Source organism: Orycteropus afer, unplaced genomic scaffold, assembly GCF_000298275.1.
Source record: "Orycteropus afer afer isolate SDZICR_OR568_19922 unplaced genomic scaffold, OryAfe1.0 scaffold00007, whole genome shotgun sequence".
NCBI classification, from domain to species: domain Eukaryota; kingdom Metazoa; phylum Chordata; class Mammalia; order Tubulidentata; family Orycteropodidae; genus Orycteropus; species Orycteropus afer.
Window position 1 is genome coordinate 24483613 of NW_006921594.1, and position 17457 is coordinate 24501069.

The 17457-nt window shown below is 32.7% G+C and overlaps 1 protein-coding gene across 1 annotated transcript in view; it reads right to left on the minus strand.

Moving 5' to 3' along the window:
* The window catches only part of CACNA2D1 (calcium voltage-gated channel auxiliary subunit alpha2delta 1), a 635761-nt gene that overhangs the window by 79640 nt on the left and 538664 nt on the right, over positions 1–17457 (minus strand). Inside the window, exons 12-15 of the mRNA XM_042781442.1 lie at positions 16738–16842; positions 2448–2526; positions 1536–1585; positions 251–340 (exon numbers count right to left, since the gene is read on the minus strand). Coding sequence (XP_042637376.1) covers positions 251–340; positions 1536–1585; positions 2448–2526; positions 16738–16842 — 324 coding nt within the window. The remainder of the gene's footprint in view (positions 1–250; positions 341–1535; positions 1586–2447; positions 2527–16737; positions 16843–17457) is intronic.

A 17457-nucleotide genomic window follows, 5' to 3' on the forward strand; every position in this document is an offset into this window, starting at 1 on the left:
GTTTGAAAAGTCTGAGTTGGAATTCTACATTCCTAGCAGATTAATGTGAAAATAAAATAAAATTTTATGTTTGTAACTTGACTCCATATATGTCTAGATTTTTATGTAAATTATCTGAGTTCTGGTAAAGAATCCTAATAAGACAAATTTTAGGAATCTTTAAATATATTTGGGGAAGAGAAACATAATCAAGAAAGAAGTAGAAGTTCATTATGACATTAAGTTTTGGTGAAACAGCCCAACATCTTACCAATGCATCCAGATACACATTTGTCCATTGGACCTGCTTTGCTTTGTCTCCTGCTAAAACCATTGGTCTTCCCAGAACATCCAAATATTCCTATATGTATATATATAAAAAGTTAAGTGGTTGAATATTAGAAATGCAATTTTTTTTAAAGTCCAAAAGTAAGAAAAATCTACAGTTACAAATGAATGTGGAATAGAAATTATAAAGAGAATATATAAGCATCTAATTCTAACACTGATACTCCATAAATGGTATGTCTACATACTTTGAATCAACAAATTTTAATTTATCTTATTATACGATATATCTACTCCTGCTTTTTTTCTGGTAACAATAAGAACATTCTCTTTCTGAAGTTCAGCCAGTGATAAGTGAAATATGTTCTCTATGAATTGTTTTATGTTAATCTAAACTATTTGAGGCTCTCTGATTTAGTGATGGAATTACACAAATTTGAAATAACCAAGCAGCCAAATGCTTGCTTTCACATCACAAATTGTTTGGCTGAAATTCAAGCTATATTTAAACATATCAAAAAATAAATGAAATACTGTGCCAAATCTCAACATCAGACTTAAATGCAGCTGCTGTTCCATTGCAACATTCAATGTATTCAGTATTCATTTCCACAAATGCATTGCTATTTATGTCAAAGTCTGACTTAGTCTATTTTGTTGATCATCAGCTATGTTTTTAAATCAATGGTTTTAAATAGTAATTTATGAATATTCAAAAATATATATTTAAGTTAGCTTAATTACTTAACAGGCATGTTTTCAAACAAATGGTTGTAAAAAACACATCTCTTAGTTGTAGCTTTATATTTATTAGGAAAATGGATCTACATGGGTTATTTTAGAATTTTTCTAAGTTCTGACTAGGGTCCTATATAATTCTTGTTTATTTGTCTATATTATTAGCACAAACTGAAGAAACTCAAAGTGATTTGCAACTGAATCAAGTTACAATTACATGAAATGAGATGCTAGTAAATTTCATTATGTTAATTTTCTATGCTAGTTTTATCATCCAAGAATAACAACATGCTCACTCTTTTTTGTTTGTTTGTTTACCTGAGTTTAGGATGTCTGAGAACACTTAGAACCTCAACAAAATAACAACCAATACATTATCATGATGGTCAAGTATTTTAACATAAATGTCGTATTATGGATCTTCATTCTCACCTACTGTCTACATATTGTGTGTATTTCAACATTTAATACAGAAAAGCTATTATCTTATTTTTGGAAAAATAATCCATAAAAGTTTTAAATAACAGTACCTGAGTATTGATTCTTATAGCTCCAATAGAAGGAATTTCATAATAATAACCTGAAACATATGCAAAACTTATGTTAATTATTATAAAGGGCCACAAAATTACTTTATGTCTTACCAGGAGATAAAAAAGCATTTTGGTTTCTGAGACAAACATTAAATTATCAATGCCATTGATAAAGCTGAAAAATGTTGAATTAATGTGCTTTCACAATGCAAAGTTTTATGAGAATTTTACTGCATTTCTTAAAGTAGTATAAAATAAATGTAATTATTTTACAAAGCAGTAGGGAAGCTGTAGTCATTAAAGATACATATATCATTGGAGAAACTAATAAATAAGCATGATTAATAGGTATCTGATAATTGTTATATTTGTATTAAAATAATTTCCTAAATATAACATTCAGAATAAATTCAGGTTGTTTTTCTTATATGATCACATTGTATTTTTCAAATAACATCTTTTATTCTAAGCACAATGGTCTTACTGGAAAAATGTAAATTATTTCAGAATGTGTGAGAATAAAAAAAATAACAACTTAGAGTATAAAATGTACATATACATCACATTCTCTTACATCTAAATTTTACAAAATGCATGCTTCTTGGTCCTAATTTTTAAAGATACATTTGGTATTACAAGTATCATAAAGTGTCACTAAATATTTCTTTTTAAAATGTGTAATAGTATGATCCCATATCTGAATTTTTTTCTAGATCATTAGTGTCAAAATTTTTTTGGTATATGAGTATGCTTCTACACAAAACATATTCAGAATTGTATTCTTGCCTCAATTCCTATATAATTAGCTATAAATTTAAATTATTTTCAACAATAATCTGTAGACCTAATTACAGTCATCAAACTATTTTTTCTTCTAATAAAATGCAGTCACGAAGTCAGATCTGTTACCTTTATTTTCACAAGCCATCCACTGAATAGGACCTCTGTCATAATTATGTTGACCAACTGAAAATGTGAATACACGGACCTGGATGAATTGAAAAATATGTATTTGTTAGCCTGAATAAAACTTAGCTGAATAGTAAAACATAGTAGCTAACACTAAAAAGAAAAAAAGCATGTTTTTCAGTTGATTAATATGGTAAGAAAAATTGAGCCTAGTAAAGAATTTAGGAAGGCCTTTCACAGAAATCACTTTGCCAATTCTAAACATAAGAAGCCTCCAGTTTTTGAATTAGCACATGGGTGCTGTACACCATGTCCCAATCCTTAAGGCAGGACTATGCCTAAATTTTGTTAGCAAAAAATCGGTTCTTTGACTTTCAATTGAACTTCACCTGGCTGAATCAAACATTACTGTCAATTGAACTTCACCTGGCTGAATCAAACATTACTGTTTTTAAAAAGCTATGAAGTATGCAAATAGCAATTTACTTTAAACAATAAATGACATGACAGAACATTTTCTTTCAAATGAGATGTTTTAAAATTTATAGTAATTTAAGTGGTTATTGGGAGCCATTACATTTAAATAGTAGTATAAAAGTATATAGGCGCTCTGGTGGTGTAGCGCCCAAGGCATTGGACTGCTAACCAGAAGTTCGGTGGTTCAAACCCACCAGCCACTCCTCAGAAGAAAGATTGGGCAATCTACTTCTGTAGAGATACCTACCACCTTGGAAACCCAAGGAGGAGTTTCTATGAGTAGGAGACGACTTGATGGCACATAACAACAACAACAACAACATAAAAATATATAAGATAAATTCAATTGAAAGAAAAAAATTATTAAAATGGCCATTTAGCATACTGATTTTTGAATAATCTAAGTAAACCAATGTGCAAAGTTTAAATTGAACTTCTTTCTACAGATAAACATGCTGAATATCACTTTTCCATGATTTCAAATTCTAGTTTATGACATTATTGAAATATGAACTCTGTTAAGAGCTTTTTCCTAATTCATGTTGACTGACCATTTAAATTGATGTTTTCTAATTGCTTCGTCTGTTTTATCTTTTGCACATGATTCCAGAGCACAAATCTCAAAAGAGATTTCACATCTGTTCTCTGTTCTTTCACTAGTCTTGGCCACACAGATCACATAACAATCCCTGCCCCCAAAATGTACATCAGGAATGTTGCTGTCTCATTGTAAGGAGGTTCTGTGTAAGTCACCCTGAAATTATCCCGGGGTTGCCTAGGCTGTATGTGAAAAACCATTTGGTGGATACATTTTCGTTATAATAATTGTAAATTCTAAGGATAAGTAACTGGTATAGGTTAGCAATAGAAGATGGTAACTCTTCACTATAGCTGTTCAATATTTCTTTCTCCTTCTCTCCAGAAATTACCCTTAAAATAGCAATGGTTTTATTTTCTTAAATTTGTCAATTGAGTTATTTTGGCGGCTGACTGTATATTTCAGTGTAATGCTGCAGCTTACATAGTTGAACTTACTGCTAAATGGAAATATTTTTATAAGCAAGTCAGCCACCCTAACTGATAATTCAATTTAGATGCAATACCTTAAACAATTGTCACATGAATTCAGGCAAGGAAGGAAATCCAGATGCTCCAGAAAGCACTTGGAGGATTTCCTCCACAATGAACTTTTAAAAACATGCCTAAAACTTTCAGTTTAATGTTTTGCTTTGTCTAGTTGTTCCTGTTACTATTAAGCGTTCTAATAGAATTCTTTTCAATAAAAAGAAATTAGTGAGTTAGACTAAATGAATTAATATGCATATATTTCTGGAAAGCAACCATTTCCAGCAACATACAGGTTACACTTAGAGACACACAGTGTGATAATCTTGACTGATGTTATTCATCAAATAGTCCAAATAAACACTTAACTCAGCCAAAAACATACCAGACAAAACATCTTGTTGCTTTATTTATTTTTACTACAAAAGTTTCACCTAATTCCCATGTATTTGCCTACATGGAGCCCTTAAAGGATGTAAAAATTAAGGCTTAGTGTATAAGTGTGCATTCTGTCACATTTAATTATAATCATATAAAATTTCTTAGCACACTAATTTTTTTTGCCTCTGTTGATTTTTTTCACATAGGTCTTCAGCCATTTGAATGCAAGCTATACTAACTGACTGAATCAATGCACATTACACATGTATAATTTATTCCTCTTTCTTCATTTTTCCTTTGTGTTATTGTAGAAATGTTTGAAGACACTACTTTCAATTTTATTCTCAATGGTTATTAAAATCTTAAGAATTACAGATACAACTTTCTTTTTTAAAAAAATAAATTTTATACTGCTGTACTATTACAATTCTTTTACAAAATCTTTCTAATATACCTAAGATATTTATTTATTTTTCACTTGGAATTCTTTAATGATATATATAAATTATTTTAGAGCTTTCCAAAATGATTGCATCAAGAAAAAGTTCAATATAAACCCCATGGATTTTTAATTCTTTATATGACAATGGTTGAAAAACAAACAAAAAATTAATCCTGGGTGTCATACATGTACTAATTACTTGACTTGGCTTTAAACGTTATAATTAATTATGTAATAATAATTTTAACTTTATTGAGTTTATAAACATTTTGCATCACATATTTTATAGAACATGTACAAAATGAATTGGCAGAACTAAAAAGATTCTTTGCAGACATTAATTTTCCACTTGGCTTGGTAGATGGCTTCATTCCTTCTGTTTTACACTATATTACTGCCACCCTGTGGAATAGTTAATGAAGTAATTCTAAAATTCCAGATGCTAGAATTCACAGAAATAATGAATGTCTAGGCTATTCCTGTCCCACCACCTAGTGTTTTCCCCTCCTCTAGTCTTGTTAAGCTAGTATCTTTGGGAAAAGGAGAAATAAAGTGATTGCTTGAAATATGCACAATTTTACATTTAAGATAAATTACATTCTTAAACACACATCTTTTAAGAGCTGTTCTTTTTGTATATTTACAATGTTCTACAGAAAAACAAAAAAAGAGATATAAAGAATAACTTTAAAAGATTAATATATGCCCAAACAAGTTAAATATTTCATTTAAAGTCTCAATTAAGCAAATTATTTAATTTACACCACGTCTTTCAAACAAGGCAAAGTCAATTTTTGCAGAGGAAGATTTCCTTTATCCATGCCAAGTTGTACTTTTATAACCACAACCCTGGATTAATGTTAACAAATGCACACTGGAAACTTTCTTTCCCTTGTGAAATGTTGTACAACATTTGCTAAACAGTCACCATGTAAAATCATAATCTATCTGATTTTCAATAGCATCATGGTTTAAAATGTTTGCTTCCATGAAATTTTCACTGTAGGGTCATATATGAGATATACAGAACCATAAATGGCATTGATTTAAAAACAAAAAAAGTTTAATAATGTTGAAAAACAGGTCCTTTTTTTTCATTTCTATTGTGATTTGGGCTAAAGTTTATGGAGGAAATTCATTTTCCACACAGCGGTTCACATACACTTTGTCTCATGATATTGACTGCAATTTCCCACAATGCAACAGCTCCCCTCCTGCTTCCTTGCCACAGCTACCTCTTCCCTGTGTCCTTCCCTCCCATGTACTCTTGCCCCACAAGCTGTCTCCCTGTTCATACACAGCCCTTCTATTCTCCCATGACTGATCTTTCCAAAGAGTGTATCTACCTAACATAAATGTTCAACTCATATGCCTGTCTTTTGTTTGGCTGGAAGCCACAGGAGTGGGTTTAATTCCAGACTTGAATAGCTTCAAGGATCCATAGTCACAGGGGTTCCACTAGGCTCTATCAGACCAGCAAACCTAGTTTTTTTTATTTTTTTTAATGATTTTGAGTTTTGTTCCACATTTTCCTCCCACTCTATCCAGGATCTCCTACATAGATTCCCTTCTGAGTGGTTGTCAGTGGTAGCTGGGCACCATCTAGTTCTTCTGGTGTGATAGTCATATAGGCTGAGGATTGCATGTGAAAACTAGGTCTTAAAGTAAGAATAATGTAGGAAGCTAGTACCGAATAAAACTTGAATTGGCTTAAACCAGTCCCATTAATGCACACTACCCATCACTTAACCATGGTACACAAAATAAAGTTTTAATTAAATAAAAATGAGTAGCCAAATGAATGGTCTATACTTCAAACCAAGGGAAGTAAGACAAGTCTTCGAATCATCTGACACATAAATCAGTCAATTATAATTTATGTGAAGTTTCATTACACTTGTATCATAGTAAATATTTAATTTTTTCATTTTATATTAAATAGGTTTTTTCAATGGAGTTGAATAAACTACTTCAGGCAAAACAAATAATAGTTAATGTACTTATACTGCTTTAACCTTAGAAGGCGCTCTGGTGGCACTACGGTTAAAGCATCAGGCTGCTAACCAAATGGTCGGTAGTGTAGACCCACTACTCATTCCACAGGGTAAAGATGAAGCAGTCTGCTCTCATAAAGATTGACAGCCTTGGAAATCTATGTAGCAGTTCTACTGTGTCCTGTCAGGTTGCTATGAGTCAGAAGCTACTTAATGGCAGTGGGTTTGTGTTAGTCCCAGAGAATACAGAAAAATATATTTTCACCATTCTTGACTCATTTTCATAGGAGCACTGCTAATTTGAGATTAGATCTAATAAAATTAAACTTAAAACTAATGAAAACTGGGTTTTATATAGTTGTGAATTTACATAATTTTGCCTTCAGTTGTTTCAAAAAAACTCCTTTTCTTAGTAATTAAATGACAACTCTGAACAGAATATTAGAATTTTAATAATTGCAAGTTAATATGTCAAGTCTGCCCTAGTTGATTAGAGAAAAACTTTCAATTATCAGTAAATTCGGTTGCTTAAAGTATAATACTGATTTGTGGTTTACAATGCACCACTCATTTATGAATTTACCCTAAAATTCTTGACTTCTGCTAATCTGTTTTTTGCTTTGTTTTGTTTTTTTTGAAGGCTAAAATGCTTGTCTTCAATTAAGAGTTTTCCAAAGCCACAAGGTCAGCCTATTTTAAAAAACCATAGGAATTTCTTGTTTCCCAGCAAAACCCAGTTACTGGAAACTATCACTTCAACAATTATCAGTTAGCCAGAGTTCAAGTTCAATTTATAATAGGCAAATCTCCAAAGAATAATGGAAATGTGACTACGAAGGAAGGAAGCCAATAAAACTAAAATAAAAACTTCAGCTATCGAAACATGTTACACAAATGATGTCAGAGACGGGTTTTATGAATTTACTCTGTGTACTAAAATTTTTGGCATTAATCCTATAAAAATACTGGGTAGTACTGAATATTTTAGGAAAAAATTCTATCCTGGTTTTGATAATTCACAACTGTACCAGAATCCAGAGCATTTGAATAAATTACATCTCTAGTTTTACAGCATTTCGAAATAAATAAGTGTCCAAATTCACCTTTCACACAATTTGTTTTATAAAGCTCAACATATGAAAGGTAGTTGCAACCTGCAAAGTTTTGACAACTTAGTTTAATCCATCTTGGCCTGTTAAAGGTTTTGCGGCATTAAGGCTTGCCATCAGACCAGGAAGACAGCTCCTAGGTGAGCAGGTGATGATTGGCCTAGCCATAGGGCTGCCTGGGGGTAAGAAACAAGTCAGCCAAGCATGTTTCAATTCTGGTTGGAGAGTTATGAAGTTTGGACTGTGGATCATTAACTCCTTGACCAGCTGTATGACTTTTACCTAGTTATTTAATTTCTCTAATTTTAATTTTTTTACTTCCCAAGATGGTGATAATGATGATAATAATAACACTTTTATCATATGGTTATTCCAGGCATAAGTGAAATAATACATGGAAAGCACTTACATGGAAATTATGAACTCAAACACATATTAGTTACAGCAATGACAACTATGATGATCATGACTATGTTGATTCCTATGGTCAAACTACCAGAGTTTGGTGAGATAATGTTTCCATTAGTGGGGCATGAGCATTTTATGTTCGAAAAAGAACACAAAATGACACTCTCTGGTGTGTAATTTTGGTTCCTTTTTACATAAAGAAATAAACTTTAAAGAAAAGGGTCAATATTGTGTAAATGCCACTGTGTCTGAAGGAGATATGTCTCTAGGAGATCTCCCAGAGAGAGCAAGAGTGTAATCAGTGTTTGTTCAGTCTGCTCAAGTGAATAGCACAAAATAACTGTTTTTTTTTTTTTTTTAAAGTGAAATAGTAATAAAGGTTTTATACACATGATCTTGGGAGCTCTGGTAGCATAGTGCCTAAAGCACTTGACTGATAACCAGAAGGCTGATGGTTCAAACCCACCAGCCACTCCTCGGAAGGAAGGTTGGCCAATCTACTTCCATAGTGATACTGCCTCGGAAACCCAAGGAGGGGTCGCTATGAGTCAGGTCCGACTCGACAGCATATAACAACAACAACAGCAACACACATGATCTTAAAGACTTAAGTTGATATTTGTGTTCCATGATTTACTTGTGGGTACTTAACACAGATATATGCCTTCAGATTATATTGTACTTTTAACTTATTAACAAGAACAAAAATGACTCACCTTCACAATATCAGATTATCAGGGAGCATTTTGGGTTCCTTTTCTTGCTACATAATACTTGATAAAGGAAGAACAATCTATGGGCACTTTGAATTTTCAAGAAATGTGTAGCTCTGCAAACAAGAGTATCAGCAAATGGGAGGCCAGGAAAATATGGTGATTTATTTCTGATGTACTTCTTGGGCAATTCTAAATATTTCAATGACAGTAATGAAAACACTCATGAAAAACTATGAGTGTTGAAATGATATGGGTTAGGGGAAAGGTGATATCAAGACAGTCGTTTGTTGTAGAAACTTAAGTCCTTTCCACTTTTATATACTAAATTAAGATTATATATTATGATTATATATACAACCATGGAACAAACATATGTATCAATTTTACTTCACATTCCAATTAAGGAATAAATCTTTCCAAAAGAACAAGGCTAGTAAATATTTTTTAACATTTATGAATTCCCTGTAGTTTATTATGTTGTTGTTATTGTTATGTGCCCTCGAGTCAAACCCGACTCATAGCGACCCCTCCTTGGGTTTCCGAGGCAGTATCACTACGGAAGTAGGATTGCCCAACCTTCCTTCCAAGGAGTGACTGGTGGGTTTGAACCACCAGCCGTCTGGTTAGCAGGCAAGCGTCTTAGCCACTATGCTACCAGAGCTCCCGTAGTTTATTATAGGAGCATATTTATTGTATGCTTAGTGATGCATCCAAAAATTGTTTACTGTACACCTAATATATGTCAGGCACTGTGCTAGATTCTAAGGTAAGAGCATTCAATGGTAAGTTTTCAAACCAACACAACCCCAACTTCATGAAGCGTAAATGTTGTTGTTGTTGTTATGTGCCATTGAGTCAGACCCGACTCATAGTGATCCCTCCTTGGGTTTCCGGGGCAGTATCACTACAGAAGTAGATTGCCCAACCTTCCTTCCGAGGGGTGGCTGGTGGGTTTGAACCACCAGCCTTCTAATTAGCAGTCAAGTGCCTTAGAGACTATGCTACCAGAGCTCCTAAATAGACATGGAGAAGGTCAAGATAAAAAGTGAGCAAATACATAATTTAAAATAATAAAAAATGATAATTTGGTAGAAATAAAACAAAGGGTGTGCTGAAATAGAGAATGATGAAGAGTATGTCTGGGGAAGGAGCATGACTGTAGAAAGCTTAATTGGGGAAGACCCCTCTGTGAGGATAAACTGTAAAAAAATTCCTTCCTCTAAGACCTCAGTCAGAAAAGTCACAGTGGAGAGCCTTTTTTGAATAATAAACAACGAGAAATCTCAATTCTAGGTGGTACAGTTCTACCTAGAGATCATTTCAAGTGCATTTTCTGCACTCTGAAGTTCATGTCATGTTACATACTTCATGTTCAGTATAATATTTAACCTCATTTCTGATTAGATTTGTTTTACATAGTAAAATAAGGACTCTGAACAATCTACAGGAAAAGTATTACTCAAACCTGAAGGAAATGATTCTGACAAGATTTTCCTTAGTTTGGGGAATGAATTTCCAACATTGTTTTTATTCTAAGAGAAATGAATGTGAATGATATTCTTAGAAACAAGGACACATACACACACAAAACACGTCTTTTAAACATGGCATCCCTATTGACAGGGCCAATGTTATAAAGAAGCTACCATTTCCAGCTACACAATATCTCCAGTGTGAAAAATAAATTTGGTTATTTATGAACAAAGGTATAGCTCTTATTCTAAAAGTGAAAGTCTTTGATCAATTTCTGAAAGTGCCACAGTATCTGAAATAAAAGATTTTAGGAACTGTGCATTACTTAAATTGTTTTGAATATTTTACAAGGCTGAATACGGATAGAGTTCTTCTTTAACATGTATTTGAAGGTTCCTTTGAAAGGTTACGTTCTTGCCTGATGGAAAAGTCAGGCAGAAAAACAGTAGCAAAGACAATTAATTACTTCCTCTACTATCTGTTGAAAAATTAATTGACAATTTTCACTCTGGCTATATAAAACACATATGCAAATTTAGCCATTTGTGACTTGTTCTAGATTTTTACTGGCTGTTGTTTTTCTCTATCTCTCTACTTTGGACCTGATAGAAAAACAGGAAAGATTTTGTCAATCATTTTTTTTTATCAGGTGAGTATAGCTTATGCTCTCCATTCTTTACTTTGAAAAATATTCTACATCTATCTTACATTATTTCCCTATTTGTTCTCCTCATTCAATTGACTTACTATTTTGAAAATTTCTTTTTATTGATTTTTTAATGACTTTATTTTCTTTTATTAATTCTGAGAATTAAGCTAAGATTCGAAGAGGTGTTTCTTAGCTGACTAGACAATTTTAAGTGTGTACTGCTAACCCATTCTTTTGCTGTTCTACAGTAAATCAAATATCTTTAATTCTGCTGGCCCTGGGAATTATCTTTCAACTCTGTATCTGGTTTTACTTTCCTTTATTCATTTGTTTGGACTCTATGTTAGACTTCATTTTAGTTTTGGCACCATTTTTAAGGCCTCCTACACATGAGTGAACCCTGAGGAATGGCACTACTGCAGGTGAGGATTAGAAGGTTAATGTATTTTAATTTGGAACAGCTGTGTGAACAGATTAACATGGATTCAGTTTTAAAGCTGTACCTATCTATAATCAAGTAGATTGATTCTCAAGAGTAGCAGATTTCACAAAAGAGCCCAAACATTTTGTTCTAATTCACAAACCTTTTGGCCTCATTAAATTCGGCTGTATATCTGCAGCCTCATTCAACAGCTCTCCGGATGTGCCTCATCACACCTACCTGGGCTGCTCTGAATGGTTTCTGATGTCATCTGGATGAAAAATGAATGGAAATGAAGCATTCAGCAGACACATTAATGCCAAGCAAGAAGCTTGGGGGAAAAAGGGTACTATTTCACAAGTAGTTTTAAATTTTTTTTTAAAAAAACTCCCAAACCTAATGACTTTATAATTTTGATATCTGTAAGTTACAAACTTACAAATTTATAAACTTACAACTTTTTTTAAAGGAGTATGTCAAATCAAATGTATATCTCATTTCAAATCAAATGTAATCAAATACATAATTTTTAAGAGTGCAGAAAGGTTATCTCTTACTAAATCTATCAAATTTCATTTTTATACATTGGCCATTTGAATGATAATGTTTTTTTGTGCAGTGAAATTCTAAGTTGATAAATGTATTATGTGACAAATATTAGTTTTTCAAGTATTGAATTGGTCTGTCATATACATTCACAATGTTAGGTGACAAAGATATATGACTATATTACATATAACTGATTATGGGCAGCAAACATACCAGAGTGTGTAGATGGGTGGAAGGTAGACGAATTTAAAATGGAGGAAGAAATTAGAAGTTCTTTAATACATTCACATGCATTTGAAGCTATATCTAAAGATTGTTAAAAAATATCTAGTGTATACATACACATTATTTACATACACATACTACATGCAAATAGGGAGCTCTGGTAGCACAGTGCCTAAGGCATTTGACTGCTAACCAGAACGCTGGCAGTTCAAACCCACCAGCCACTCCGCAGAAGGAAGTTGGGGCAATCTACTTCCTTAGTGATACTGCCTTGGAAACCCAAGGAGGGGTTGCTATGAGTCGGGTCCAACTCGAAGGCCCGTAACAACAACATATGCAAATATATGCTCTTAGATTAAATAATTAACTATATAAATGTTATTTTAAAAAATACAAATGCACTGAAAAGTATAACTGGATAAAAGTGGTTGTTTGCTACCATCTATTTTACTGTAAGTAGATACCTAACCTGCAAATATTGTGATGATGTTTTTGTTTGTTTGTTTAAGCAAGCTTTAGAAAATATGGGAAACTATTGAGCTTGAAAGTAAAATGCGTATGAAATGAGGTACAACAGTATTTCCAGAAAAAAATTCCTACCTGTCCAACACAGAAACCTGTGATCGGTATCTCTCTCAATTCTACTTTGTTCTGAGATCTCTGGCAGTTAGCCTTTCTCTGTTTTGCAACCATAAGCTTCCCTGGCCCATGTATCTTTTCATTCACCTTTAACATATAATAATGGTCAAGTTCCTCCATCTTAAAACAAAATAAATATGTATATATGCACATGTGAAAATATGTCTATGCCTAAGGCATTTGACTGCTAACCAGAAGGCTGGCGGTTCAAACCCACCACTCACTCCTTGGAAGGAAGGTTGGGCAATCTACTTCCGTGGTGATACTGCCTCGCAAACCCAAGGAGGGGTTGCTATGAGTAGAACCAACTCGATGTAAGTACGTTGCTTATTTGTTTTTTAACCTCGCTCCAAAGACTTGTTAATTTTTCTTTCACATAAAAATGAGGTGTCCAGAAACTAAATACTAACTACTTAATGTTCAAAGTTGCCTTGGCATTCATTAGCAAAAGGTGTGTGTCTTTTAAAAAAAAAAAGGAGCCCTGATTGCACAGTGTGAAGTGCTTGGCTGCTAACCTCAAACCCAGCACTCTTCAAGATCTAGGTGTCCTAGTTTGCTTCTGAAGAGACTGATAGCCTTGGAAACGCTGGGTGGGGCCCCGCAGTTTTATTCTGTCCTATAGAGTAGCTATGAGTTGGAATTGACTAGAGAGCAAGGGGTTTGGTTTTGTTTGGGCCTGAAAAAAGTGTTTGTCCTTAAAGCAGAACAGTCCAATTTACACAGATAAACAGAAGGATCGTTGAAATAGATTCTTGAATATTATAAAAATGAATGTGATAAGAATCATTTTTGTGTTGTTAACCATGTCACAAAATGCAACCTTTGTTTAAAAAGTTAAGTTGTTGTTAAAGGTGACAGGAATAAGAAATCGTATTTGAAGATAATGATTTTTAAGTTGGATACACGTTAGGACACAGCCATAGAAAAAAGGCTTTAAACCAAAGTTTAAAATAGATGTGAAAATAGAGGCTAGAATACAATTGCTCTCTTTCTGACATAAAACTTCTTTTATTGTTGAAAAATAAGCAAAAATCAAGAAGCAAACAAACAAAAACCTAATGATATGCCCAGGAAATATTCTACTGGGTTAATCCTTGACTTTAAGAGTGCTTCGGAAGGACAAAAAACAACAACAAAAAGGTGAAAACGGCTTGTGTTGTTACACTTTCATATTATTTTAATTAAATTTGCTTTTAAAATTTTGCTTTCTTCTTTTAAAACTAAAATATATTTTAGGTACACATTCTAACAGAGAATTATGAAACTCATTGCCTTAATTATTTAAGTAACTCCTCCTTTTAGAAGAAAAGGATCCAGAAATGAACAAGATTCTTAATGATTGGTTTGGATAACACCACAGTAAAGAAAAGATGGCTTATCAAAATTTACATCTATTAAAAAACGATACAAGTAGACTTGCACTTATATACTTCTATCATTTTTCTCAAAGGAGAAAATACACTTAAAATGATCACTAAGTATAAGATACTAAAAATATCTCCAAAATGATCAAAGAAAAGAATTTTGAGATGGATGTATGTTATTACATTAATACAGCAGAATTTTATGTTAAATTTTGTTATATTTTAATTCTTCAAAACATGGCAATTTTAGATTGTTTCAAGTATGTGAATAACCAGAACATTTCTTACCCTCAGTTATATTTATTAGTATGAATTTGCCCTATACCAGAATTCATGCCTCTAACTTCTGTTAGATATGCCCAATTTATTTTTGGTCACATACAGAGAATTATCTATGAATCTGTGTTCCCAGCTGGATGACTAGAGTTCAAAATGAAGTAAGACACAGGTCCAGTTTGGTAGGTTTTATAATCCAGAGCAGGGGGAAATGAGCTATTCCGTGGTAGAGCACTGTACAAGTGCCATGTAGGGTGGTGTACAGCCAAGCATCTAAACAAGTTTATAGGTCTGGAACAGTCTCCAGGTGGTGATGATGGCCCTGACTTTTGAATAATGAATAGCAGTTACTGAAGAAGGTAAGTACTGTAGATTATATATTAGATTAATACATCTCTTCACTTTTTTTCTTCTTGGATTTCTTTGAAAGAAATAGTGATAGAAAGACGTTATCATTGCTTAAAAGTACTCTCAGTCTATTACAGTTCATACCAGTTATCATTATTGTAAAAAGGAGTAGCTATTTTATTCCATTAAAAATTACCAGGTATTGAAAAAAAAATACACCTTGCCTTAAATTTATATTACATGCAATATTCAAAGATAACAAGAATTAAAAACATGGGTGATTAATTTGAAATTATATACATTAATACATTTTCAATTTTTGTTCATTTTCAAATAACATAACCTAATAAGCACCTAAGTGTTTCAAAGTGTTCTAAAAATTCTCAATAATGCTTTCCCCCATTATTCACAATATTTTTCTGCCAAAACATTTGAATAGATTAATTCATATTTTTTCCTCTCTTTTTTTTTAAAGTCCTTAAAGATATATACAACAATCTAACAGAGGTATTAACATCTTGCATTAGTAGGGTATATTTATTATAGTTCATGAACCAGTATTAATACATTACTCTTAGTACTATTTTGTGGGTGATTAACATTTTACAAAATTCCAATTGAGAATCATTATTGTCTCATAAGATGCAGAGAGGCAATCCCTATACACTACTTTCCTCTGATAGTAAAACAAACATTGAGGTAAATATACAGGTGTTCTGTGACTTATGATGGGGTTCCACTCCGATGACTGTCTTAACTCACTTCTAAGTCAAATGCTCCATTTTCTTTTTTAAGCATTCATTATTATTTCCCTTTTATTGTCAGTATCTTTATAAATCTGATCTATTGCCTTTGAGGATTAGAAACATTACATATTAATTTACATTATTTTAACATTGTATGTAGTACATATTACTAATAATAAGAGAAAAAAGAGCTCTGGTAGCATAGTGCCAAAGGCACTTGACTGCTAGCTAGAAGGCTGGAGGTTCAAACCCACCAGCCACTCCTTGGAAGGAAGTTGGCAATCTACTTCTGTAGTGATACTGCCCTGGAAACCCAAGGAGGGGTCTCTATGAGTCGAGTCTGACTTGACAGCACATAACAACATCAACAACACAAGAGAGAAAAACAAAAGCAGACAGTAATTATGTGTGGTTATTGTAACTTGAAAATGTTGGAAGTAGGGGATAAAACAATGATCTTCACATTTTCATTACTTACAATAGCATATGTTTTTATGTTTTGCCTAAAAACAGATTTGTCTGAAATCTTTCTTTGGAAGGAATCTATTTTCAGATAGGGATGCTTTTTTTTTTTTTGCTTTTGTGAAGTGCTTTATTTGTAATGCTAAAAACAGCTGTGGGCTTTTGTGTGTGTGTTATTATTACTAGAATCTTTAATAATTAAATGATATAATGAAGTTATCCTACAAAAACTTAAATTGTTTCTATTTCCATTTTTTTTCTGGGTTCTCTCTTCCTGTAACATTTCCTTATTTAGAATGTATAGCTAAGAATCAAATAGGATCTGTATTTCTAAGTTATTTTATTAATATATTAATCACAAGATACTTGGAGTCTCACAAAGATATTATATTTAACTACTCTCTAATTCAGCCTTTGTTTATAATCCATAATCCCTATGAGTTAAAAATTGGTACTTCAGTGGTTTTAATCAAGGATCCCTCCTGGCTGTCCCCTATAACACTTAGATAAAATTAAATTTAAAATACTGTTTAACAATATACTCACTTTTTTCTCTTTGTTATATTTGGCAAATATCTCCTGGGCTCTCTCTTCTCCACCATCCGTGAATAACATGATAATTTTATTGCAGTTGGCTCTGGAAACATTATACTTAAAAAAAAAAATGTATATTCTTAATAAAAGAGAGGTGCAATCAAGCAATATGAAAAGAGCATGGACAAGTTGCAAGGCATGAGTGAAATATCTGCTCAGTAAGTGCATTTTAGGCATTGGTTTCTAGAACCATGTTTTAAATTGCAAATTCCTGCCAGGCTTTAATTTTTTTTCTTCAAAGCATTTTCTCTCTGCTATATATTATATGTTCTCTTCATTTGTTTTTTGTTGGCTTCCCTCAATAGAATGTAAGCTCCATGAGAACATAAGCTTTGTCTTTTTTTATTCAGTGCTGTTTTCCTTCCCAGAAGACTGCATAGCATATAACTACACAATAGTTACTCAATAAATATTTTAAAAATTAATAAAGGATCATGTTGTCAACTTCATGCCCCTATCATTTTACCAAAGAAATAAAAATATTATTCCCAGAATACGCACATATATTTTAAATGCATTCACAAACATTTCTCTGTCTCTTCTCTCCTTTCGTCACCTACATTATTCATCTTGCATTCCTGAAACTGCACACTCCTTGTTGATCATCTAACACATAAAACTCTTCCATATCTTTGCAAATGCTGGTAGATGGGGCAATCTACTTCCATAGCG